Here is a 25,837-nt window from a genome sequence, read left to right on the forward strand (position 1 = left end):
GCATGACCCTGAAAACCAAAAAAGGAATTGAGGATTTTTACTTTTCCAAAGTAAAAACAATTTTTTTTTTTTTTTTTGGTCTTTTTAGGGCCCCACCTGCAGCACATGGAATTTCCCAGACTAGGGATCGAATCAGAGCTGTAGCTGCTGGCCTACATCACAGTCACAGCTATGAGGGAATCCAAGCTGCATCTACAACCTATACCACAACTCATGGCAACATCGGATCCTTAACCCACTGAGTGAGGCCGGGGATTGAACCCACATGCTCATGGATACTAGTCAGGATCATTACTGCTCAGCCACAACAGGAACTCCACAAAATTTAACATTAATACATTTTTTGTTCTCAAATAAGTTATCATTTTTATGAGCAAATTAAATATAAGTAATTAGAGAGTTCCTAGCCCCAAAAAGACAAAATGTATATATATGTAATTAAATATTACTTTGAATCCACAGTAAATAAGATTCAATGTTTTACAGTGCTGATATGCCATTAAGAGATGGAGTCCGTTTAGAACACTTATGCGAGGTTGGAAATCTAAGACATCTAGGACCTTCTTTTCCTTTTTTATTTCTCTTTCTTCCTTTCTTCTGTCTTTCTTTCACTCTTTCATACAAAGGCCAAGTTTGAGGCTGGTATTTATTTATTTATTGCTTTTTAGGACCACACCCACAGCATATGTTAGTTCCCAGGCAAGGGGTGAAATTGGAGCTAGAGCTGCTGGCCTAAGCCACAGCTCACAGCACCAGATCCCCACCCACTGAGCGAGGCCAGCAATCAAACCTGCATCCTCAGGGATACTAGAGGGATTGTTTCTGCTGGGCCACAAGGTAACTCCTGAGGCTGGTATTTATATGCAAACGCATAATCCCCAGCTCATTTGCATGAGATATGTATCAAGTGACATTCTCAGGTCGGGAAAGCTCAGTGTGGGAGTTTCTGTCCTGGCACAGTAGCTTAAGGGTCTGAAATCAGCTATGCTTTGATATAAATAGATAAATAATTTTGCTCAATTTGATGGAATAAAAGTAGATCTGGCCATCTTCAGTTTCAAAAAGAAAGAATCCAAAGCAGCAGCTTGGGTTGGTGCAGAGGTCTCAATCTCTGCCCAGCACAGTGGGTTTAAGGATCAGGCCTTAGTTGCAGCTGGGCTCAGGTTCAAACTCTGCCCTGGGAACTTCCATATTCCCCGGGCAGGGTTGGGGGGAGAAGCAAACACAAATAACTACTTTACGATAAGTGTTAGTGAACAGTTTCCCTTAAATATCATTTAAATATTTAAACAACTAGGTTCCCCAGGTCCCCTAGGTTCTGCACTGAGCAAGGGGAAACATCAAAATCATGAGAGTAATGTCAAAGTGGGTACCTGGTCTCCTATGCCATACCTCATCATTTAGATCCTCCGAGTCTCAGAGTTCCCGTCGTGGCACAGCAGTTAACGAAGCCGACTAGGAACCATGAGGTTTTCAGGTTCAATCCCTGGCCTCGCTCAGTGGGTTAAGGATCCAGCGTTCCCATGAGGTGTGGTGTAGGTCGAAGACTCGGCTAGGATCCCACGTTGCTGTTGCTGTGGCTCTGGCGTAGGCTGGCGGCTACAGCTCTGATTAGACCCCTAGCCTGGGAACCTCCATATGCCGTGGGAGCGGCCCTAGAAAAAGTAAAAAGACTAAAAAATAAAAATAGATTCTCCAAGTCTCCAAAGTGATTCTGAACAGGGATTCTAAGTGTGAGCTACAGTCCCTTGTGAATCCCCAGGACCCTTCCGGGGTTCCAAGAGGTCAGAGCTGTTTTCAGAATGACGCTAAGTTGTTATTGACCTTTTTCACTGTTGGCAAAATGTGTCAGCCTAAGTCAGTGAGCTGACATTTTCCAAATGACCAACAGACAATGCTAAAAGTCATGCATAGGTAAAAAAAGAACCATTCAAAGTGCAAGAGACAGAATGAATTTTACTCTAATAAAGTAGGAAAATTGCATTCATTGATGTACTTAGATCGTACAGCCAACCTTGAAGAAACTATACGTGTCAAGTTTGGGTGTAGTATCAAAGAAGAATATCCACAGTTACGTGAAAAGGCTATTAAGTATTAAAAATGCTTTTTTTTCTCATATGTATGTGGGTGAGACTAAATTTTCGTAAGCATTAAAACCAAAACACATATCACAACAGAGTAAATGTAGAAGCAGGGTACATGCAGACTTCAATTGTCTTCTATAAAAGAGATTTGTAAAAATGTTTAAAAAATGCCACTTCAGTATTTTTGTTGTTGTTATTTTGAAAAATATAATTTTTTTTTTTTTTTTTTGGTCTTTTTGCTATTTCTTTGGGCCGCTCCCGTGGCATATGGAGGTTCCCAGGCTAGGGGTCAAATCGGAGCTTAGCCACCGGCCTACGCCAGAGCCACAGCAACGTGGGATCCGAGCCGCGTCTGCAACCTGCACCACAGCTCACGGCAACGCCGGATCATTAACCCACTAAGCAAGGGCAGGGATGGAACCCGCGACCTCATGGTTCCTAGTCGGATTCGTTAACCACTGCGCCACGGCGGGAACTCCGGAAAATATAATTATTTTCACACAAAAAAAAGTGTTATTTCTATTAGCATGCAATAGGCTTATTTGTTGCTGTATCTGATTGAATTAATAAATATTTTAGGGAGTTCCCTTGTGGTACAGGGGGTTAAGGATCCAATGTTGTCATGCCGTGGCTCAGGTCTTTGTTGCTGCGTCTAGGGTTCAATTCCAGCCTGGGATTTTACACATGCCACGTGTGCAGCCAAAAACAACAACGACAAAAATAAATTGAATACAATTAGTTTAAAACAAACAGGAGTTCCTAGTGTGGCTCCATGGAGATGAACCCAACTTGTATCCATAAGGATTCAAGTTGTATCCATAAGGACTCCTACCCTGGGAATTTCCTTATGCTGCAGGTGCAGCCCTAAAAAAAAGAAAAAAGAAAAAAGAATGCTGTAAAAATAAATATTTTTAAGTTTCTCAGTTTTAATTCCTAATGTGATAAATATCAATAATTATATCACATGTAAAGAAAACTCTTTGGTGTCCTCAGTAATTGTAGAATGTGATACCAAAAAGTTTGAGAACCCCTGAAATAAAATATTGAAATAAATTTTTCGGTTAAGACTGAGTTAGAATACATTTGGAGCTTCTCTTTGGCTTTCATTGAGCCTAACCTGTAGGTGTTTATATTTTCTTCAGACTGATTTTACTAATCATCATACAATATATGAAAAAGCAAGGCAAATCTCTGCTTTGGTGGGTTATGGGAAGCAAATTAGATTAGGTGTTATTTTATTTTATTTTTGTCTTTTTTTTGCCACTTTCTTGGGCCGCTCTCGCGGCATATGGAGGTTCCCAGGCTAGGGGTCAAATCGGAGCTGTAGCCACCAGCCTACGCCAGAGCCACAGCAACGCCAGAGCCATAGCAACGTGGGATCCGAGCCACGTCTGCAACCTACACCACAGCTCACTGCAATGCCGGATCGTTAACCCACTGAGCAAGGGCAGAGATCGAACCCGCAACCTCATGGTTCCTAGTCGGATTTGTTAACCACTGCACCAGGACGGGAACTCCTAGATTAGGTTTTAAATTTGCTGTGTGGTCACACATAGATTTGTTGATAATACCTTTAGAATTATCACTTTAATTTTAATTCTTTATTAGCCATAAATCTCTGACCTGCTTCTTCTTGTCACCTAAATCATCCCTGAACTGCCCTCTTCTGACCTCAAATTATATCCAGAAACTGAAAACTAATTTTAATGCTAACTTAAGCAAAATGCAATTAAAGACAAATCTTTTGCAGAATGCAGTGCTTTCCAAAGTCAAAATATGCGCCATTGGTTCGTGTATCTGTCCTTTTTCTAATTATGATGGAGGAGGACTGGCTAAAGAAGTGTTAAGAAAAATATACCAATCTGTCACCACAACTAAGATACATTTCCTAGCCTTGAAATACAGTTTTAAAATATATTAAAATTCAAACAACCAGCCTCACTCAAGTTTACTTTATGGCCCTCAAGTATTAATTATTTATAATACTAATTGGAAAAGCAGTTTTTTTCATCCTGGTAAGTGGTCTGAACTACTTGGAAGAATCAATCTTAACTCGTGGGTAGTGCTTTTTCTGTTACCGATATGTCTTGTGCATTACAGTATTCATTTATGCTTTACTTAAATAAAATCAAGGACTTCAGAGGACCCTTTTAGTGCCCTTGAAATGGGTAGTCTAAGTGGTGTTTAGTATCTTAGAAGGGCTATTATCTTTAAAAAATGAATCATCAATTCCCAAAAGCTGTTTTTGGTCTCCTGTTCTTATACAGAAAGTGAAGGAGAAACTTGGGTTGTCAAAATATAATGTGATTATATTCGTCCCGTTCCTAAAGATGAGTCACTTACATAAGGACTCACCATGGGCTTTGTGCTGGCAGCTGAAAACACTTGACAGCTCGGTAGTCTCCCATCTTCAGAGGGGGAAGCAGTGGTGAAGATAAAAGCCAAAGCATTAAATAATATAAGGGATCATTTATATTTGGTTTTGGAAAGTTTTTTTTTTTTTCTTCTTCTTAGGGCCGCACCCATGGCATATGGAGGTTCCCAGGCTAGGGGTCCTATCCAAGCTGTGGCTGCCGGCCTCTGTCACAGCCACAGCAAAGCAGGATCTGAGCTCCATCTGCGACCTACACCACTGCTCACAGCAACACCAGATCCTTAACCCACTGAGCAAGGCCAGGGATCGAATCCGCATCTTCATGGATACTGGTTGGGTTCATTACTGCTGAGCCCCAACGAGAACTCCTGGAAAGTGTTTATTTATTTCAACACGTTGTCTTTTACGCTCTGAATTCACTTAAGCAAAAGACCACTCTGTACACATACACATACATAACGAAGACATTCTGTGAAATCCCACCTTTAAGAATTGGCTCCCCTCTTTGTCTCTACTCAAGTTCCTCTCTGCGCACTATTCTGATTTAGACACAACAAATGATTTTTTTAAGTTCCATAGATAGTGTTGAATGGGTGGGGGTTTCATATAAGTCTTCAGTTTCTTGTCAGGTTGTCAGCCCTCTGCAAAGAGCTTTAGGATCGATCTTTATTTTATTTATTTATTTAGTCTTTTTGCATTTTCTAGGGCCACACCCGAGGCATATGGAGGTTCCCAGGCTAGGGATCTAATTGGAGCTACAGCCGCCAGCCTACACCACAGCCACAGCTATGCGGGATCCAAGCTGAGTCTGCAACCTACACCACAGCTCACGGCAACGCCGGATCCTTAACCTGCGGAGCAAGGCTAGGGATCAAACCTGCAACCTCATCGTTCCCAGTCGGATTCGTTAACCACTGAGCCATGACGGGAACTCCTAGGATCGATCTTTAGAGCAAGTAGCATAGTGGAAAGAGCATGAACGTTCCACCCAGAAGACCAGGGCTCAGTGGATGCCTGGTAGTTTACAGTCTTAACCTCTCAACTGTTACGTCATGATTTAAGGATGTGCAGTCACCCACACCTGGCGTCTCCAAAGACTCCAAAGATGGCATAAGTCACAGTCCAGACCAGCATGACCAACAGATAGTCTTCTTCCCTCCCCAGGTGTCTGCAGAGTATCTAAGTCCCAACACGCCTGGAGTTCCCGTTGTGGTTCAGCAGATTACAAAGTCAACTAGTATCCATGAGGATGCAGTTTGCATCCCTGTCCTCAGCCAGTGGGTTGAGGATCCAGTGTGGCCATGAACTGTGGTGTAGGTTGCAGAGGCAGCTTGGATCTGGCGTGGCTGTGGCTGTGGCATAGGCCAGCAGCAGCTGCAGCTCCAGCTCCAATTAGACCGCTAGCCTGGGAACGTCCATATGCTGCAGGTGCAGCCCTTAAAAACCAAAAAAAAACCCCAGCATGCCGGGACCTAACCTTGTGATCTTCCCCGACAGAACTGGCCTTTTGTCTGTGTTCCCTTCACTGGTGGAGATCCCCACTGTCTATCTAATTACACGAGTTAGACATGTAAGGGTGACCTAGTACAACTTAATCTCCCCCTCTTCTCCATCTAATCCACCAACCAACCAGTTCTGTTGATTTTTTTAATCTTCTGTTTTTCAAATACTGTCCTTCCCCCTCCATCTTCATCACCACCCCCCAGCCTGTCATCTCTCTTCTAGACCACGGAAAGACCTCCCCTCTTAACCACTTTTTTTTTTTTTCTTTTGGCCACCCCATGGCATAAGGAGTTCCCGGGCCAGGGATCAGATTGGAACGACAGCTATGGCAACGCCGGATCTGTAACCCACTGTGTCAGGCCAGGGATCAAACCTGTGTCCCAGAACTACCAAGATGCCCTTGAGCCCGTTGGGCCACAGTGGGAACTCCCCCGCTCAACCACTTTTAACACATCTCCCCTTGCCCACCCCTTTCCCACCACCCACAAGTGGGTTAGTCCTGCAGCTGCCCCCGTCAGATCATGTAGATCAGCTTCGAATGATTTCTACACTGTAGGCATCTGGTCGTGTCACCCTGCCTCAGATCCCCTTTGGTGGCTCCCTTTTGCTCATGAGACATTGACCAGGATCCTTAACAAGACCTGGGACTCCAGCTTCCCCTGCCTCATTCTTCAGCCCTTTGACCTTTGGCCACATTGATGTTCTTTTAGTGCCTCGGCTGCCTCTTGCCCCCTCCGACCTTAGGGCCTTTGCACATGCTGATGCCTCAGCCTGTAATACTCCCGTCTTTGCCCAGTTAACTCTCTTCCTCTTTTAAATATCTGCTCAACTTGCATTTTCTCACACACACCTTTCCTGACTCCAAATTAGACCCCAGCTTTATGACCTCGTAGTTCTTATATTTTTCTTTGATAGGTCTTATCAGAGTTGGCTACTATAAATTTTGTGTACTTATTTGATTATACCCTAAACTCTGTGCATTCTGCATACTTATATCCGCTGAGCCGGACCCCTCAGAAAGCTCTCAGCAGATGCACAGCCACATCCTAGATCTGCCTCTTAAGAGCTAGCCCTGCATGTGGGCAAGTTACATAACTTAGCTTTCAGTCAAAATTTCTTCTGGAAGGAAGCCAATTCATCCTTGACATATAAGGGGTCATTTATTATTAATGCTGTGGTTGTTAATTAATATAATTAATGATGTAATAAATAGTAAGAAGGGAGGTCCCGTCGTGACACAGTGGTTAACGAATCCGACTAGGAACCATGAGGTTGCGGGTTTGGTCCCTGGCCTTGCTCAGTGGATCAAGGATCTGGTGTTGCCATGAGCTGTAGTGTAGGTTGGAGACGCAGCTCGGATCCCGCGTTGCCATGGCTCTGGCGTAGGCCGGTGGCTATGGCTCCGATTAGACCCCTACCTTGGGAACCTACATGTGCCGCGGAAGCAGCCCAAGAAATGGCAAAAAGACAAAAAAAAATAAGAGGAAGAAGAAAATAGGAGTTCCCTGGTGACTTGGTGGTATTAAGGATCTGGTGTTGTCACTCCTCTGGCACAGGTTTGATCCCTGGCCTGGAACCTCCTGCCTGCCCTAAGTGCAGCCAAAAATTTTTTTTATTTTTTGGTCTTTCTGTCTTTTCTGGGGCCACACCCATGGCATATGGAGGTTCCCAGGATAGGGGTCTAATGGGAGCTCTAACTGCCGGCCTACACCACAGCCACAGCTACGCGGGATCCAAGCCACACCTGCGACCTACAGCTCAGGGCAACACCAGATCCTTAACCCACTGAGCAAGGCCAGGGATCAAACCCGCAACCTCATGGTTCCTAGTCGGATTCGTTAACCACTGCGCCATTGATGGGAACTCCCAATTTTTTAAATTTTTAAGTAGTAAGAAAATATACCAATAGTGAGAAAACATGGTGTTGATCAGGAGTATTATAAATTAGGAGTTCTCTTGTGATGCAGCAGGTTAAGGATCCAGCATTGTCACTGCAGTGGCTCAGATCGCTGCTGTGGTGTGGTGTGGTTGGATCCTTGGCTTGGGAACTTCCACAAGCTGTGGGCAGGGCCCAAAAAAGGATTATTATAAACTATAAAGCACTGTTCAGAACATAATTACTCAAGCATGAAGAAAAATACAAGGTAACATTTTAAAACAGAAAAATTTTTCCAAAATGCACACATTAAATTGATGAGAATTTTAGGTTAATCTAGGAAAAATAGTAGTTGAACTTTTACTCCAAATCACCTAGCTAGTCAGGGGCTAACCCCCGACTAGAACTCAACACTCTTCTCCTCTAAACATATGGTTATTAATTTATTTAACAAATATTGAACATCAGGCAATATGGTGGGCACATGGAAAAAAGTGATGTGATAAACAAGACTCAGTGCCAGCTTTCTAGAAGCATCCGGCAGGTTCATAGATCCTCTGGAAGCAAGACAACCCTCCAGTCTTGAGGGTCAGGGAAACTTTGCAGAGGACAAATAGAGCTAGGGGAGGGACAGGTGGTAGGTCGTCCCTTGGCAAGTGACACATTCAGATGTCCTGCACAGAGTTCCAAGACCAGTTTCAAACAGGCCCCTTGGGTGTTTCCATCTCAGCTCAGTGGAAGGGAGTCTGACAACCATCCACGAGGATGCAGATTTGATCCCTGGCCCCAATAAATGGGTTAAGGATCTGGCATTGCTGTGGTTGTGGTGCAGGCTGGCAGCTACAGCTCCGATTTGAACCCTAGACTGGGGACTGCCATATGCCATAAAAAGACAAAAAAACCAAAAAGCAAACAAAAGAAACAGGCCCCCGCTCTTGACCATGTGAGTAGAAGTCAGGTACCCAAGCTGCTCGTCTTTGAGAGGGAGGCCTCTGAGCAGTGAGTGTGATGGTCTGTTGGAAGCCCAAGAAAGGCCTGGGTACTCAGGACCTTCGGGCAAAGAAAACTGCAGTTTATCTCAGTTCATCCAGAGTTTCCAGAATAAATGAAATACATCATTTTGTCTCCCTTATCAACATACTCAAAATGAAAGTGGATTTTTGATAATACATGGACTTGAGAACAGATGAGACGCTTGATAATCACTTGGTAAAGAGCACCTGACACACTCACATCAAGAAAACAGCTTGGAGTCCCCGTCGTGGCGCAGTGGTTAACGAACCCGACTACGAACCATGAGGTTGTGGGTTCAATCCCTGGCCTTGCTCAGTGGGTTAAGGATCGGTGTTGCTGTGACCTGTGGTATAGGTCGCAGATGTGGCTCGGATCCCGTGTTGCTATGGCTCTGGCATAGGCCGTCAGCTACAGCTCGGATTAGACCCCTAGCCTGAGAACCTCCATATTCCTCAGGAGCGGCCCCAGAAAAGGCAAAAAGACAAAAAAAGAAAAGAAAAGAAAGAAAACAGTTAGCTGGAGTTAAAGATCCAGCATTGTCACTGCTTCGGCTCAGGTTTGATCCCCGGCTGGGAACTTCTGCATGCCAAGTGTGCAGCAAAAAAGAAAGAAAGAAAGAAAGAGAAAAAAGAAAACAATTAGGTACAACTTAATGTTATAAAGTAAAATTTTATGTTGTGATTTTTTTGCATTAGAAAACAATTTATTTTTCCATATGTTGAATATAGTACCACTGTTATGTCCTATCTACTTTTTATGTTGAAAAGCCCTCTGTTCCTACCAGGTATGTGACTCTTTTATGTCTTGCAAAATAGAGGGAGCCACACTCTGTTGGACCCCCAGGTTTTTTGTTTGTTTGTTTCCTTTTTAGGGCCGAACTCATAGCATAGGGAGATTCCCAGGCTAGGGGTCTAATCGGAGCTGTAGCTGCTGGCCTACGCCAGAGCCACAACGCCAGATCCGAGCCACATCTGTGACCTACCTACACTACAGCTCATGGCAACACCAGATCCTTAACCCACTGAGCGAGGCCAGGGATCGAACCCGCAACCTCATGGTTCCTAGTCGGATTTGTTTCCGCCGCACCACGATGGGAACTCCAATAGTTTCTTTTATTTTTTTTAAACAGATGATACAAGTATTAGTATAAGTTTTTATGTGTATTCATATTTGCTCAAAATAAAATCAACTAAGAATTAAAATTTTTTGATTAAAGAAAATTGTCAAATTAGGGATTATGCAAAAAAGTTGGCTATATAGCATCCATTGCAATGTTAAATTTATTCCTGTATTTTGTTTGGGTTTCATAGCATTGGAAAAAAATTAATTCACGTAGACGTAGCATTTTATGTCTTAACAATATTGTTAAAATCTTACCTTGCAAAACCAGTAGTTTCGATTAGCACTGAGGTGTGGGGTGCAGAGTGAGCAGGCGCGGGTCACCTGGGGCCTTGGGAGCCGTACTGAGGGATCTGGGTTTGATCCTGAAGCTGGTGGGGCATCACAGCAGGGTTTTCAGCCGGAAAGTAACATCAGATTTGCCCTTTGACGAGAAGGTTCTGGCTGTTCCATGTGATGGATTAGAGAGGCTGGAGCTGGCAATTCGATGAGTCGGGAGACAGAGTGAAGGCTTGGGGTGAGAGAGTGTAAGTTGATGGCATCAGTGTAAGGGGAGCCGGGGTTCCCAGCTTGGTCGAGAGGCGGAAGGTGGCTCATGCACTGAGCCGGGGGTACAGACAGAACAGGTTTGTGTCGATGGCCTGTATTGCCTTTTGGGGATTTGAGTTGTTTGGCCTGGACTGAAATTAGGGTTCCTGTGGGACGGCCACATGGTTATGGACCGGATCACCCCAGAGAGTCTGCAAGGTGAGACGTGGGCTGTGGACCAAAGCAGAGAAGTATCAGCCAAAGGAATGAATCCTTGACGGGGATGAAAATAGAATAGCCAGAGGTGAGAAGCAAACCTGGAAGCCTGGCCCGAATACTTATGGAGCAGGAGGAAGGGCATAGATGCCACAGAGAGGCAGAGGAAGCCACTTGTCCAGAGGGCTGGGGAACACGAGGTCCTCGGTGACCTTGGTGGGCAGGGCTGAAGGGGTGATGTGGTTGGTGGGGTGAGCAGTCGATGGCGGTGGGAAGAGCAGACGGCCACTTCCATTCCCGCTAAGGAGTGGGTAGCCTGGAGCGGGGCCAGCCCCGGAAGACGTGCAGCCTCAGCCCACAGCAGGTCAAGCCTCTTGGAAGTGACCGCCAAGGGGGCCGCGGGGAAAAGGCAGTCCTGTCAGCCCCACCGGGGAGGGGCGGAGCTCCCCAAGATGCCCTCGGGGTAGAATGAAGGCCCAGTCCACCCCCCCACCCCCCCATTTCTCAGGCTCTTTCACATAGGTAAGAACCTTGGGGGCTTTTTCTCCCTGAGAAAGGTCTTTTGGTCTCTAAAGTAAGGTTTTTAAAAATTGATGTATATGGGGCTTTTCCCCCTCATGTGAATTTTGAGCCCGATGACATGTTTTCTTTGTTTTTCCTCCTTTCATTTGGTTTTTCCATTTCTCAGATTCCAGACATGTGTTCTTCCCTCTATGTTTGAAAGACGTGTTCATTTCATTTCCTATTCTAGATGCTCCTAAATTGAGATCCTAAAATAACTAGTAGACTCTCTTAAAAAAGCAACATTTTGCAGTTTTATCGTGACTATTCTTACAGTCTGAATAAAATACTTTGTTTACGGAACAAGGGAGAGCCATACATTTTGCTGGACTGAGGAGACACACACACACACACACACACACACACACATATGTATACCATTAATGTAAAAACCAAAAACCTCAGAATCATCCTATAATTGATAAGTTTGGTACAAATTATATGTCAAAATATCTGTAAAACAAGCAGAAGAAAGAAAAATATTCACAACATATGTGAAAGGGGCTCATTTTCTTATTATATAAATGGTTTTACAAATCCTTAAGTTATAAAAAGAAACTGATAGAAAATGGGCACAGCTCATGAAGAGAAACAAGAGAAAATAAAAATATACCTCAGTCTAGCATAAAGTCCGTAGAAGATAAAAAGTGATATTGGCAGAGATTCTTTAAAAAGTGATAATACCCCACGTTGGCCAGAGTGTGGAGGGTGGTGGGGGGGTGGAGGAACAACTAACTGTTGTGTGTCGGTAATATTTCAATCTCTTATAACAAGTATACACTTTAAAGTAGCCATTAGGGGAGTTCCCATCGTGGCTCAGCGGAAACGAACCCAACTAGGATCCATGAGGACGAGGGTTCGATCCCTGGCCTCAGTGGGTTAAGGGTCCGGTGTTGCTGTGAACTGCGGCGTAGGTCACAGATGATGCAGCTCAGATCCTGCATTACTGTGGCTGTGGTGTAGGCCAGCAACTACAGTTCCTATTCGACCCCTAGCCTGTGCATTTCTGTATGCTGCAGGTGCAGCCCTAAAAAGACAAAAAATAGTGAGGATGCAGGTTTAATCCCTGACTTCGCTCCAGTGGATTAAGGATCTGTCATTGCTGTGAGCTGTGGTGTAGGTCCCAGATGTGCCTCGGATCCTGCGTTGCCGTGGCTGTGGTGTAGGACAGCAGCTGCAGCTCCGATTCAACCCCTAGCCTGGGGACCTCCATATGCCGTGGGTGTGTCCCTAAAAAAAAAAAAAAAAAAAAAAAAGACAAAAAAACCCAGTAACCTATTTTCCTATTAATTTAAATAAACGTACTGGCACATAGTATGTTCCAACAAATCAGACGAAATCCCCAGTTTAAATCTCACTTCTCATACTTATGTATCCTATCATCTTGGACAAGCTCTCTAAGCCTGTTTCCTCCTTTGTAAAATTTGGGGAGCAATACCTCAAGTAGTTCAGCAGTTGATAGTAAACACTCCATAAATAATAGCCACTTGTCATTACCATCAAGAGATAAATAGTAATGCGTTACTGTCCTTAGCAAGTGACCCCTGACGCTGCGTGAACGTGCTCGTGATCAGTCAGAGATCACGAGAAAGCAGCTCAGCCCGGTGTACTCGAAAAGGTGTTGGACTTCTTGTAGAGAAGGCAGGTTAGCAAAGATGGAACAGGAAGATTTCTGCCACTTTTCAGATAAACCTGAAGACAAGTTTCTTAGGTTGTATCCTAGTGGAGGCCAGATTACAGCAGTATTTCTTTGTGATCCGGGTTACTTTGCCACCTGGCAGCCTCCCTGGCTTCATCAAAAGCCTCATGCCTTGCCGTGGGTATGGCCATTAAAAAAAAAAAAAAGGAAAAAAAAAGGAAGAAACAAACAACATCAAAGAGCCCCGATGCCTTTTCTCTGTCTCTTCTTCCTGATCTTAGTGCCCTCGCCTTCCCTGGCTTACGTGGAAAGCACTGGGGAATCAAGTTCCCATCCAGGCCCTCAATGGGCACCTGCAAGTGAGACTGCAGTCCAGGTCGTCACGCTCCCATCACTGCAGACACGGGCGGCTCTAGCGCCTCCCAGACTTGGATACAGCTCTTGGTAGAAGACAGGCAAGCGGACGTTCTGGAGTCTTGCTCTGTGACCTACTCCGTCTCCTAAAGTAGTATTCCACTTTGTACATTTATTTTGGGGCACATTTCTGAATCTGCCAGCTCATCCCTAGAGCAGGGAGGAGGGTGAGGAATCGAGCACGAGCTAAGTGAGGATCGATGGGTGGTGTGTGTCTGTGTTTGTTTCTAAGCTTATTGGTAATGCTTTCTCCACAGTCGCATTACAGTTATCCAGTTTTTAACTTCTTTTATTTTGGGTTAACTGTAGATTCACATGCTGTTCCAAGAAATAATACAGAGAGAGCTCTTGTACCCTTTACCCAGCTTCCTCTAACGAAGCCCCTTACAGACCCGCACCGTCACAAGCAGGGTATTGAGTGACCTGCACGCAGCTGGGCTGGAGGGCATTTCCTTCACGCAGAGCCCGCTCCTCCCTCCCTCCCTCCTTCTTCCTTCCCTCCCTCTCTCTTTCTCCCTTCCTTCCTTCCTTTCTCTTTCTTTTTTCTTCCTTTCTTTCTTTCAATTTCTCCTTCATCTTTGTCCTTTTTTTGGCTCCAACCTTAGTTCCCAGGCCAGGGATCAAACCTGCACCACAGCAGTGACAGTGCCAGATCCTTAACCCACTGAGCCACCAGGGAACTTCTGTAATTTTCAAGCGTGTTATATAAATGGAATCATATAGTATGTAATCTTTGAGGACATAATTCACCCAGGTTGTTGCACGTATCTGTAGATCATTTCATGTTGAGGCTCAGTAGTTTCCTGTGGTTTGAACACTCCACACTGTGCTTTTAACTGTTCACCCTCAAAGGACTGTTCACCCATTGAAGCATCTGGGTTGCATCTAGTTTTTGACCTAGGAATACAGGTGCTGTGAATATCCACATACATTCCTACCAGCAATGGTCTGAGCAGTCCAGTTTCTCAGCATCCTTGCCAGCTTTGGATTGTTATTTTTTAGTTTGGCCACCTGATAGGCATGGAGTGAAATCACATTGTGGTTTTAATTTGCTTTTCCCTAATCACTGATGATGTGTCTTTTCATGTGTTTATTTGCCATCTGTACATCCTCTTCGGTGCAATGTCACTTCAGGTCTTTTGCCCATTTTCTAATTTGACTGTTTTTTTTACCATTAAGTTTTAAGAATTCTTTATATATTCTAGATACTAGTCCTTTATCAATTTTTTTTCTCCTAGCCTTTAGCTTATCTTTTCATCCTCTCCCTCGGGTCTTCCTCGGAATGAAAGTTTTTCATTTTTATGAAGTCCAGTTTCTCCTTTTATGGACTGTACTTTTGATGTCAAGTTTTAAAACTCTACATCTAATCCTAGATTCCCCAAGATTTTATCCCATTTTTCCCCCAAAAGATAACTTGGTGTTTTACATTGGCGTCTGTGATGCATTTTGAGTTAATTTTTATATAAGGTATGAGACTGGATCGAGGTTCTTTTCTTTTCCTTTTTCCTTTCATGTGTGTGTGTCTATGGAAGTTCATAGACTGAGTGCCACTAGTTGAAAGTTATTCTTTCTGAGAGTTCTCTTGTGGTGCAGTAGGTCAGGGACATCAGGCGTTGTCACTTCAGCAGCTCAGGTCACTGCTGTGGTGAGGGTTCAGGTCACTGGCCAGGGCAATTTCCACATACTGTGGGCACAACCAAAAAAAGAAAAAAAAGTATTCTTTTCTTTCTCCACTGAATTATTTTTGTTCCTTTGTCAAAAATCAATTGTACATATTTGTGTGGGTCCACTCGTAGATTCTCTGTACTGTTCCATTGATCTGTTTGTTTATCACTGTCGGTACCATACAGGCTTGAATAGCGTAGCTACAGAACACCTCAAAATTGGGTAGACTGATTCTTCCTTATGACTCTTTTAAAGGACTGTTTGAGATATCCTGGCATCTTTACCTTTACACAAACATCTAAAATACTGTCATCTCTCTCTACAAAGAAAACGTTGCTGAGACTTCATAAGAATTGTCTCGAACCCATATATCGATGTAGAAAAAGCGATTTTTGTTACGTTGTCTTCCTAAACATGAATACACTGTGTCTCTCCATTTGTTTAGATCTTCTTTGATTTCTTTCATCAGCATTTTGTAGTTTTCACCATCTAAGTCTTACACATGTTTTGTTAGATTTACCTCTTTGTATTTCATTTTTGCATTGTAGATGATGCAGTACTAATTACAGCGTCCGCATGTTCAATGTTAGTATGGCGAACTACAGTTGATTTTTATGTTTATCTTGTGTCCTGTGGCCAAAATCATTTAATACGTCCAGGAGGTTTTGTGGATTCTTATTTCTTCCCTTCCAGTCCGTATGTCTTTTATTTCCTTTCTTGCTTTATTGCAATGGATAGAACACCCAGTAGTAGTCTGTGGAATGGTGAGAATGGACATCCTTGCCTTATTCGCAATCTTCAGGGGGAAAAAAAATCCCTTTCTCCCCCTAAGTGTACTGTTAAGTGTAATGTTGGTCTGTGTGTGTCGAGCTTTTATCAACGCTGTGGGGAAGGAGCAGTTTATTGACTTGCTGCATCGGCTCCCCCAGAGGCAGCCCCCCCCCACCCGCTAGTGGATAGAGGCCAAGCAGTTCTGTTGGAGTGAAGTATGAGGAACACAGAGCTGGGAATTTGGGAGTCAGAACATTCAGATTTAAATGTTGCCTCCCTATCTTCTGGCTCGAGGACCCAGGCAAACTACCATCCTGTGTCCACACCTTGTGGGGGTCATTACAGCCCCGCCAGGGGCAGCCCCAGCCCCACAGAAAGAGCTGGAGTAGTGCCCACGCTTAGTGAGACCTTCACCCTGCCCTGCTGTGGCCCCACCCCAGCACCTTGATTTACATACCTCTGTGGAAGGCTGGACAACTTCCGATGGATCCTGAGAATTTGCATTGACTCAAAATGATCCAGGAATGTTTGCTGTCTCCAGGGCTGACTGCTCCTGTCCATTTCCTGGCTCTTCCACTTCCCATCTGTGTAAACTCGGGCAAATCCTGCACACCCCAGAGTCACCAGGAGTTTCATCATCTGTAAAATGGGCGGAACGACAGAACCGCTCCAGAGGGCTGTCGTGAAGACGGCGTGAACGCATGTAACCTTTCTAGCAGCACCTGACATGTTAGCCAAGGTCATTACTGTTGGTGACTATGAAAGGACACATACTTATTTGTGAATCCTCTTTCTTAAAGAAAAATTGTTTGCTTTGCAGATTTTTTAAAAAATGGATTTGGCCAACCATGGACTTATTCTCCTGCAACAGTTAAACGCTCAGCGAGAGTTTGGTTTCCTGTGTGACTGCACGGTTGCCATCGGCGATGTGTACTTCAAGGCACACAAATCAGTTCTTGCTTCATTCTCCAATTACTTTAAGATGTTGTTTGTCCATCAGACCAGGTAACTAATGTGGTTGATATACTCTAATGCCTGTAGACTCTGAACTTCCGTGACCCTCTTTCCTGCTGTACCTGCTCTTTGCCCTCATCAGGACCATGCCTCTCGCCGCCTCCCCCCAGGCTCCTGGGTCCCCCGTTCCCCGAGACCTCACTTGCCCCAAGGAGCCCCTCCACCTTCCGATGTCCTCACTGGGCGTCACCTGCACACTGGGTGTCACCTGCAAGGTCGCTGGATCAGGTCCACCACCAAGGCAGCTGCGCCACCTCATTAACCCCTTCCTCTCTGTCCGCCAGCCCCTGTCCCCAGTCTCCTCCCTCCTGGTGGTATTTATCCTTGTCCTCTCATGAGAAGCTTGATGGCATCAATTCCCCCCCTTTCCTTCTTTTCTCTCTTAAGACTTCTCAGTCTCCGTATCTTGACAGGTTTTTTTCTTCCCATCTCTTTTCGATCTTGGAGAAAAGGTCCCTGGTTGTCTCAGGAAACAGTCTTTCCTCCTGTCCTCATGCTTCCAGATCCTACTCCTTACTCTTGATTCTCTACTCGTCATTTTCTTCTCCTGCCTCCACGGCCGCCTTGCCCGTGAAGGCTCAGCACTTCCTTGACAGGCTGTCTACCTGCATTATGAAGCTGCTTCTCTATTTCACTACGAAAGCTCTTCCAAGAATGGTCCACGGCCTTGCCTCTCTTTCCTTCATCCCTCACTCTTCTTATCCATCGGCACTTGGTCGCCGCCCCATCACTCCACTGAGATCCTTCCTCAGAGGCCACCTCTCCATCCTTGCGGGAACCACTGCTCTTCTCCCAGTCTCTGTCGCCCTTGTCCTCGGCAACATTTGCGACGGTCTTCTTCCTTCTTAAGGGTTGTCATCTGCATACTGATAACTCTGAGACCCCCTTGTTTTTCTGCCTTCTGCAGTTTTGGGGGGTTTGGTCCCCACGCTACTTTCTCTCTGCCTCTCCTGACGGATGCTCATCTTTTCCTGGATCTTCCCTCTGCTGGGAACCAGTTGACAGCTCTGACCTTGATCTTTCTGTCTCCAGCACTCTGTCTCCCAAGGCCCCAGGCTGCCTGCTGGACATCTAGAATTGAAAATCCTCTTGTATGTCACGTGCATGTCTAAAACTGAATGGAGTCTTCCCCGAAGTCCCTCCTGACTTCCCTATGGTTTGTTTTTTTTTTTTAATCTTCGAGTAACCCTTACTGAAAAGCTCTCCAAAATCAATCTGATCACTCCCCAAATCGTGTTTTCTTCACAATTACCTTTCACGTTAGCTCTTTCCTTCCCTTCTCACTTCCATTTCCCAAGCGTTGCTTTGAGTGGAATGTGCCTTTGATAGGAAACCTACCAGATTGTGTTATTCCTTTGATCGGAAACCTAGAGGAAACCCACCAAAAGATACACAGATGCCTCATTCTGTCTTTCAAGGCCCTGCCGGCTTGGGGCCTGACCACCTTCCGGCCTGTCTCTGACTGCACCCCCTCCGGACACCCCCACCCCTCACCTGAACCCCAAGTCACTGGCTCTCTGCCCACTAGTTCGCATCCCTTCTTCCATGATCACCCCCCCAACAGTCAGGTGACCTGAAGTGATCAAAAGTAGTTATCCGATCACATGTCACAGCACTTTTATTCATATGACTTTGTGAGAGCAATGTCCTTTCCCCTTTTTGTAATTTGCATCGTTACCGCCCCTCCTGCTTATAAGATGCCCAAGGGCAGAGACTGGGTTTTACAGATGTGCTTGAACAGCACAGCCAGTAGTTTGGGGATTTGTACCTAATGGCCACTTGATAAATGTCGAGGGGGGCAGAATGGGGGATTAATGGGGTTCATGGCAGGCGGAGGTGGCTTTATCTTGTGACCCTAAACGTGCTCCCTTTGCTTTCATTGTCAGAGACAGGGCAGCTAATGGGCACTTGAAGTCTCCACACAATAAATTACATTGTCTTGCAAAGGAACAGGTTTTCCTTTTGAGGAATAAATACAAGGTAGCGAGTTTTAAATAGCTGCAGGAAACTAAAGTGTAGAGCAGTAGGTAAATAAATACCTTTCTAACAAAGGAACTCAGCATCTGTGGAGTGAGGAGCTTCAAGTTGAAGCTACGCTGTGTTACTGCCACAAAGCTGGCGTGTGCCATTTGGGCTGCCAAGGCCAAGCCCACCTGGGAAGAAGAGCTAATACCGGGCACCAGAGCCAAGCTTTTAATCCAGCGCTGTTTTTTTTGGTTGGTTTTTTTGTTTTTGTTTTTGTTTTTGCAAGGCACCATGAACTGCTGGCTACTGTAGAAATAGACCAACACAGTTTTTTTGCACTTAGTTTAGAGGGTGTTTTATGTCTGCACCACTAGATGTCTCTGTCTTGTGCGCCCCACTCAAGTAAAGGTTTTAAATCCTGCAGGACTGCAGGCTTGGAGTGCTCAAAAATAAAGCGACTGAAAGATAGCTTTGCTACACACAGCCTCTGACAATGTCTAACATTATCTTTAAATCCCTTATTTTCAAATCTCCTCAAGCCTATCTTTTACTTGAAGAAAAAGTTCGAAAATGCAAAAAAGTGCAGCAAAGTTTGAAAATGTAAATGACCGGGAAAGTTTATACAAAGGGCCTGTAGCTACGCTAAAACTATATTTTTCCTCCATCAAATTGTTGCGTCAGAAGTTTCTCGGTGGCTCAGCTGGTTAAGGATCTGGCCTGGCCACTGCTGTGACACGGCTTTGATCCCAGGCCCAGGAACATCCACACGCCACAGACACGGCCAAAAAAGAGAGTGTTACATCAAACAGACACCTGCAAATCAAACCACTTAGGTGTACTTACATTGTAGAGAGAGATGTCCTTCCCAGAGGACTTGGAAATGACCAGAGTGGCCCGGATGGAGCTAAGGAATGGACAGAAGGACTAGCTATTGGGGGGCGGGAGGACACCAAGGATAGCCATGGCTGGAACATGACATAAGGAGTTGGGGTTTTTTTGTTTTGTTTTGTTTTTTTCTTTTTTTTGGGGGGGGTGGTTTTTAGGTCCTGCGGCATATGGAACTTCCCAGGCTAGGGTTGGAATCGAACTGCGGCTGCTCGCCTACACCACAGCCACAGTAATGCCAGATCCTTAACCCACTGAATGAGGCCAGGGATTGAACCCGCGTCCTCATGGATCTGAGTTGGCTTTGTTACCACTGAGCCACAAGGGGAACTCCCAGAAGGAGCTTTTTAAACTAACTTTTTTAAGCATCTTAGTGTGTCTATATGCTTTCGCTTTAAGGGGGGAAGAAATGAAGATGAACAAATCAAGAGAAGTTGGTGTCCAGAAACCTCCGAGAGCCCCTGAGTCAGTCTCCTTCTAAGCCTGAAGTATAGGCAGCCTTGTCCCTCCTTTGCCATCAGAAACTACACGTAGTTCTTTAAACTTTGAGAGGTTTATGTCCAGTCACTTCTGTCCTCAGCCAATAGACAGAGGATAACATATACAATAACAAACAAGGGCAAATTATAAAACTTGCAGCAGAGGTTTTCTGGCAAGGGGCCCCGCTTGGTATTCAACTCTCTTGGACGCTGCCTTGGGTTTCTGGCCTTCCCCTCTCTTTTCCCTGGGGGCAGAGGGGCTCACGCTCCCCCACCCCCACCCCCACCCTGCCTGGAGGAACATTCCATCCCCGAAGAACAAAAGGTGCCCTGTGGTCTCCTGGGGTGATTTGCATCTCTAAAGGCCTATGATTTTCCCGTGTCCTAGGCCTTGGCCTGGCCCTGGAAAGATCTCTTTCCAGGGCCAGGCCAAGTCTTCAATCTGCAGTTGCCTGTTGACCTCGAGAAAAGTATTCTTCACCACACCTAATCCCTGAAGCTTTATGTTAATATTGGATTTCCCTCCCGGCATCTAAATATGTTCTGTACACACATTTATTTCCCTTGGCATTGACCTCAGGCTTAAAGGGAAGATCACCTGCATTTGCATTTCTATTTAAAGGACTATAAATAATTAAAAGGACCATAAAAAGACTCCAAATAAAGACAGGAATGATCTGTGTGTCTTTTTGAAAAACAGGAGTCGCATAAACTCCTCCTCGTGTCCTGTCAAAGGGGTGCCCGTTTTTTACGTTTGATCTTTAGTCTTTGGCTCCCATACTTTCCAGCAGTCAGACATTGTCCATACTCGTGTGCACTCATCTGAAATATGGCTTGACATAGACACACACTGATCGCAGTGCAGGAATTACTTGAATCTGTTCTGGCACCAATTGCTATTAGTCACTCCCTCCCCCCCTTTTTCATCCGAATAAAATATTTCATTTAGAAGAGCGGGGTATTCTGTTACTGTTTTAGCATGTTGGAAAATGTTTGTTAATAAGATAAACAGCTAAAGGGGCCCAAAAGGGTCATATCAGTAATAAGTGGTGTAATCAAAAATGATTATAGGAGTTCCTGTCGTGGCGCAGTGGTTAACGAATCCGACTAGGAACCATGAGGTTGCGGGTTTGGTCCCTGCCCTTGCTCAGTGGGTTAAGGATCCGGTGTTGCTTTGAGCTGTGGTGTAGGTTGCAGATGTGGCTTGGATCCCTCGTTGCTGTGGCTCTGGCGTAGGCTGGCGGCTACAACTCTGATTCGACCCCTAGCCTGGGAACCTCCAAGAAATGGCAAAAAAGAAAAAAAAAAAAAATTATACCTTCTAAAGGCATTCAAAGAAGGTGTGTCTTTTGAAGAGTGTATTCACTTGGGGGTGAGAGCACATATACTTCATAATATGGAAGTAGGTATCACTGATTTATAATGATGCATTAGAACTTTTGCCCTTTTTCGTGGTCTAAGGCTAGTTCTTGGGGCCTTTTTCTTATTGCTGCTTGAGTTGGGATGATGTTTCTGGAATGCTGCAAACACTGACATCTAAAAGTTACAAAATCGGTTTTCCACAACTGCTTTAGGTACCTCAGATAAATCAACTAACTTTTGGGACCTCCGTTCCCATATCTGTCAAATGGGAATGACTGAATCTGGCACATTGACACGGGCAGATGCGTTTGTTTTAATGCTCCAAAGGATCTCAGTTTCTCTGCTTAGAAATTAGATTTAAATCCCAATTCCACTGAGCAAGGTGTAAATTCCTTTGAGCCTCAATTCCTTATCTGTGAAATGAGAATTAATGGCAATTAACTGAGCTAATAATACCTATAAATCCCAGCTGCAGTTCCAGTGATGAGAATGATTAGATTTGACAAGGAACCGAGTTGTCTCAGAGCTGCTTTTAATGCAAACCAGCAATACTGGGATCGTGATCTGACTCCATCCACGCTAGACCGTGGCTTGCCTTCCCAGTTCTTCCCCTGTCTACAGTGCTTCCACCTCCAAGCTGGAAAGAGCAGGGGGCTGCATAGCACTAGCAAAACAAGGTGGTGGTTTTTTTTTTTTTTCCTTTCTCACTTTTGTGGTCTTGCTCTTAGGCACTAGTCGAACTCTCCCTGTTATTTTATAAATGAGGAACCTGGCTAAACAGATATATTGCTTGACTCTTAACTTAAAACATCTGCTGGAGTTCTTTTGTGGTGCAGCAGGTGGGGGATCCAGCATTGTCACTGTTGTGGTTCCTGGCCTGGGAACTTCCATGTGCTGTGGGCGCACTGCCCCCCCCCAAAAAAAGAAAAACATAAAATGTCTTGTATATGATATAATTTTACATGGATTACTATGAGAAAAACTGCTTCAAGAGTTTATGAGACACTAGAAACTAACACAACACTGTAAATTAACTATACTTCAATTGAAAAAAGTCTATGAGTTAAGATGCCACATTTTTTTAACATGAATTTTCCTTTCTCAGACCTTTAACATATATTTATGTATTTCTTCTGGTTCTTAATAGGATCAAAGTTAAATTACCTAGGTTCCCGTTACCGTTCTCGAGTATTCCATTCAGTTTTATGACACTAACAGGGGATATGGGAGGTGTTGTTGCATTTGACTTTGTAAGTTCCCCATTTTTCCTTCAGGCTTTATATTATCATTTGAGACATGGGCTGACCTTCGCTTACAGGCGTTGTACTTGTTTCTTGCAGTGAGTGTGTCCGTTTGAAACCCACTGACATCCAGCCAGACATCTTCAGCTATCTGCTGCATCTGATGTACACGGGAAAGATGGCGCCGCAGCTGATCGATCCCGTTCGATTAGAGCAGGGGATCAAGTTTCTGCATGCTTACCCGCTGATCCAGGAGGCCAGCCTGGCCAGCCAAGGAGCCTTTTCTCATCCCGACCAAGTTTTCCCGCTGGCTTCCTCCTTGTATGGCATTCAGATTGCAGATCATCAGTTAAGACAAGCCACCAAGATTGCTTCGGCACCTGACAAACTTGGCCGCGAGGCCCGGCCGCAACCCCCCAGGATGAGCCAGGAACAGGTGCCTGAGGCCTCGCAGCTCTCCCAGCTGCCTGCAAACCTGACCCAGGTGAATCGGACTCACATGACCCCCTCGGACCCGCTGCAGACCTCGCTGTCGCCCGACCTCGTCTCCACGCCCGTCCCCCCGCCTCCCCCCGGGGAGGAGACCAACCTGGAAGCCTCCTCCTCTGACGAACAGCCCGCATCCCTGACCATAGCCCACGTGAAGCCGAGCATCATGAAGAGGAACGGGAGCTTCCCCAAGTACTACGCCTGCCACCTGTGCGGGCGGCGCTTCACGCTCCGGAGCAGCTTGCGGGAGCACCTCCAGATTCACACGGGGGTGCCCTTCCCAGCCAGCCAGCCCGGCGAGAGCCGCGTGCCCCTGTCGCTCTGCAGCACCACGGCGGACCTGGGCAAAGACGCCATGGAAGTGCCTGAAGCGGGGATGATCAGCGACAGCGAGCTGCAGCACATCTCGGATTCGCCCATCATCGACGGGCAGCCGCACTCGGAGACGCCGCCGCCCTCGGACATCGCGGACATTGACAACCTGGAGCAGGCGGACCAGGAGCGGGAGGTCAAGCGGCGCAAATACGAGTGCACCATCTGCGGCCGCAAGTTTATCCAGAAGAGCCACTGGAGGGAGCACATGTACATACACACCGGGAAGCCTTTCAAATGCAGCACTTGTGACAAGAGCTTCTGCAGGGCCAACCAGGCGGCCCGGCACGTGTGCCTCAACCAGAGCATAGACACGTACACCATGGTGGACAAGCAGACTCTGGAGCTGTGCACCTTCGAGGAAGGGAGCCAGATGGACAACCTGTTGGTGCAGACGAACAAACCCTACAAATGCAACCTGTGTGACAAAACGTTCTCGACTCCCAATGAGGTGGTTAAACATTCGTGCCAAAACCAGAACTCGGACGTCTTCGCCCTGGACGAGGGGCGGTCCATTCTCCTGGGCAGTGGGGACTCGGAAGTGACGGAACCCGACCACCCGGTGTTAGCTTCCATCAAAAAGGAACAGGAAACCGTGTTGTTAGACTGAATGTTCCTTATCTTTTTAAAAAACCTTGTCATTTTTACACAGACTATCTTCCTTCCCTTCCCCCAATCCAGAACTGTAGCTCTCCACGTGGCATGAGCCGAACGCGTCCCTGGCCCCTCCCCCCCTCCCCCGCGCCGTCCCCAGCCCCCTCCTCCGGAAAGGCTTTGTGCATCATAAACCTGGAACATATTCACTTTAATTCAGGGGATATTGGAAAGATAATGGTCAGTAGTACTTATAAACTCAGATTTTGAGAGGTTTTCGATTATTTAAAAGCATCCTTGGAACTAATGAAGGGTATTTAACCAAACAAAACCACGCGAATGCAATTTGGTAACCAAGCTAAAATTATGACTTTCCCTGGGTAATAAGTCTTCCTTCTCAGAAAGATAGTGTCTGGAAACACAGCATGCTTCTTAGAAATACAGCGGGGCTCGGGACTATGCACAATCTCCAGGTGTGGGGAAACTTGAAACCCAAGAACATGTTCTTAGTATTTATCCTCCAGGTATCTTATTTCAGAATGCATCCTTTCAGATTATGTCCAGTCAAGAAAAATCATTAGTTAAGAAATCTACTTGAACAAAACACAGAAGAGGAAAAAGTAATAATGTGATGGCAATCTGAATTTTTGGATACAACATGACAAGCTGTGAGTTTGTGTGTTTGGAAGAGAAAATGTGTGGATACCGGCTGTAAACAGGTGAATGAATGCACATGCCTTATCTGATTGCTGGCTTTTTTCGAAGTTGAACAACAACAAAACACTGTGTTTTCGTTTCTGATAAATTTGTTGGTTGTTTTAAAAAATCAGATTTGGAAGTACTGTTCTGTAGGTTGTCTTTCTGAATAGAAAACGACATGCCATTCTAGCAGTTGCCAGTGGTAAATTTGTTTAGCACCAGTTAGCTGCTTTTAAATCAGTGTGTGTGCGCAGGACAAAGGATGCAGGAAAATGCATCTTACAGGGGAAGCTATGAGCCGATAGAGTAACTTTAATGACTTTAAACGTCAATGCTAATAGTTCACTGGCAACATTCATGGAGGCATTAGAAATGGCCAAGAGAAATCAGGACAAAAACCTTAATTGCTCTTTGGGAAAACTCTGAATTTTGATGTTACAGTATCCAAATTTTTTCCCGACACCTGAAATTTCCTCCATTGGCCTGAAAGCATAAACGTTGTCCATTAATCTTCCCTTAGGCCAATAACAGAATGGTCTCACAAGACAAAATAGGAGCCAAAAATAAGGACCGAAGGGGAAAGGGAAGAGCAGTTAATAACTGTGCTGTACGTGTATGTTAAAAACTGAATATCCCGTCATCCTGTTTCATGTATAGTTGAGTTCTCAGATTTGTAAGTTTTTATACATACTTTCATTGAATAAACCTTTGATTAAGTGGGTATATGATTTTATCTGCATCTTCCTTTGTCCACCCAAAAAGATGCAGGAAGGACAAATAGCGTTCCTGCTGTGTCTCCTTTCTCTCTTGAACTTTGGGCAACTCCCCTAACCTGAGTGGCACTTTGTATAATTGTAAAATGAAGACAGTAACTGCACTGCTTCATAAGTTTGGGAGAATCAGGAGTTCCCATCGTGGCTCAGCGGAAACGAATCTGACTAGGATCCATGGGGACACAGGTTCGATCCCTGGC

At 45.2% G+C, this 25,837-nt stretch overlaps 1 protein-coding gene across 8 annotated transcripts in view; it reads left to right on the forward strand.

The window, feature by feature from the left end:
• ZBTB2 (zinc finger and BTB domain containing 2) overlaps positions 1 to 25,585 on the forward strand; it is a 29,261-nt gene extending 3,676 nt beyond the window's left edge. For 3 of the 8 annotated variants that reach the window (XM_021086753.2, XM_021086762.2, XM_085023696.1), the window contains exons 2-3: positions 16,585 to 16,769; positions 22,810 to 25,585. In XM_021086753.2, the coding sequence (XP_020942412.1) occupies positions 16,597 to 16,769; positions 22,810 to 24,181 (1,545 nt within the window). In that variant the 5' untranslated portion in view covers positions 16,585 to 16,596 and the 3' untranslated portion in view covers positions 24,182 to 25,585. Of the gene's footprint in view, positions 1 to 16,305; positions 16,504 to 16,584; positions 20,496 to 20,535 lie in introns of all 8 variants that reach the window. The other 5 variants (XM_001929201.5, XM_085023705.1, XM_021086767.2 and 2 more) reach the window with 3 other exon arrangements.
• The last annotated feature ends 252 nt before the right edge of the window (positions 25,586 to 25,837 follow it).

Source organism: Sus scrofa, chromosome 1 (assembly GCF_054392235.1).
Source record: "Sus scrofa isolate SSC_HxYL_T2T_F1_AM1 chromosome 1, Sscrofa_HxYL_maternal_Yorkshire_Landrace_v2.0, whole genome shotgun sequence".
Taxonomy (NCBI): domain Eukaryota; kingdom Metazoa; phylum Chordata; class Mammalia; order Artiodactyla; family Suidae; genus Sus; species Sus scrofa.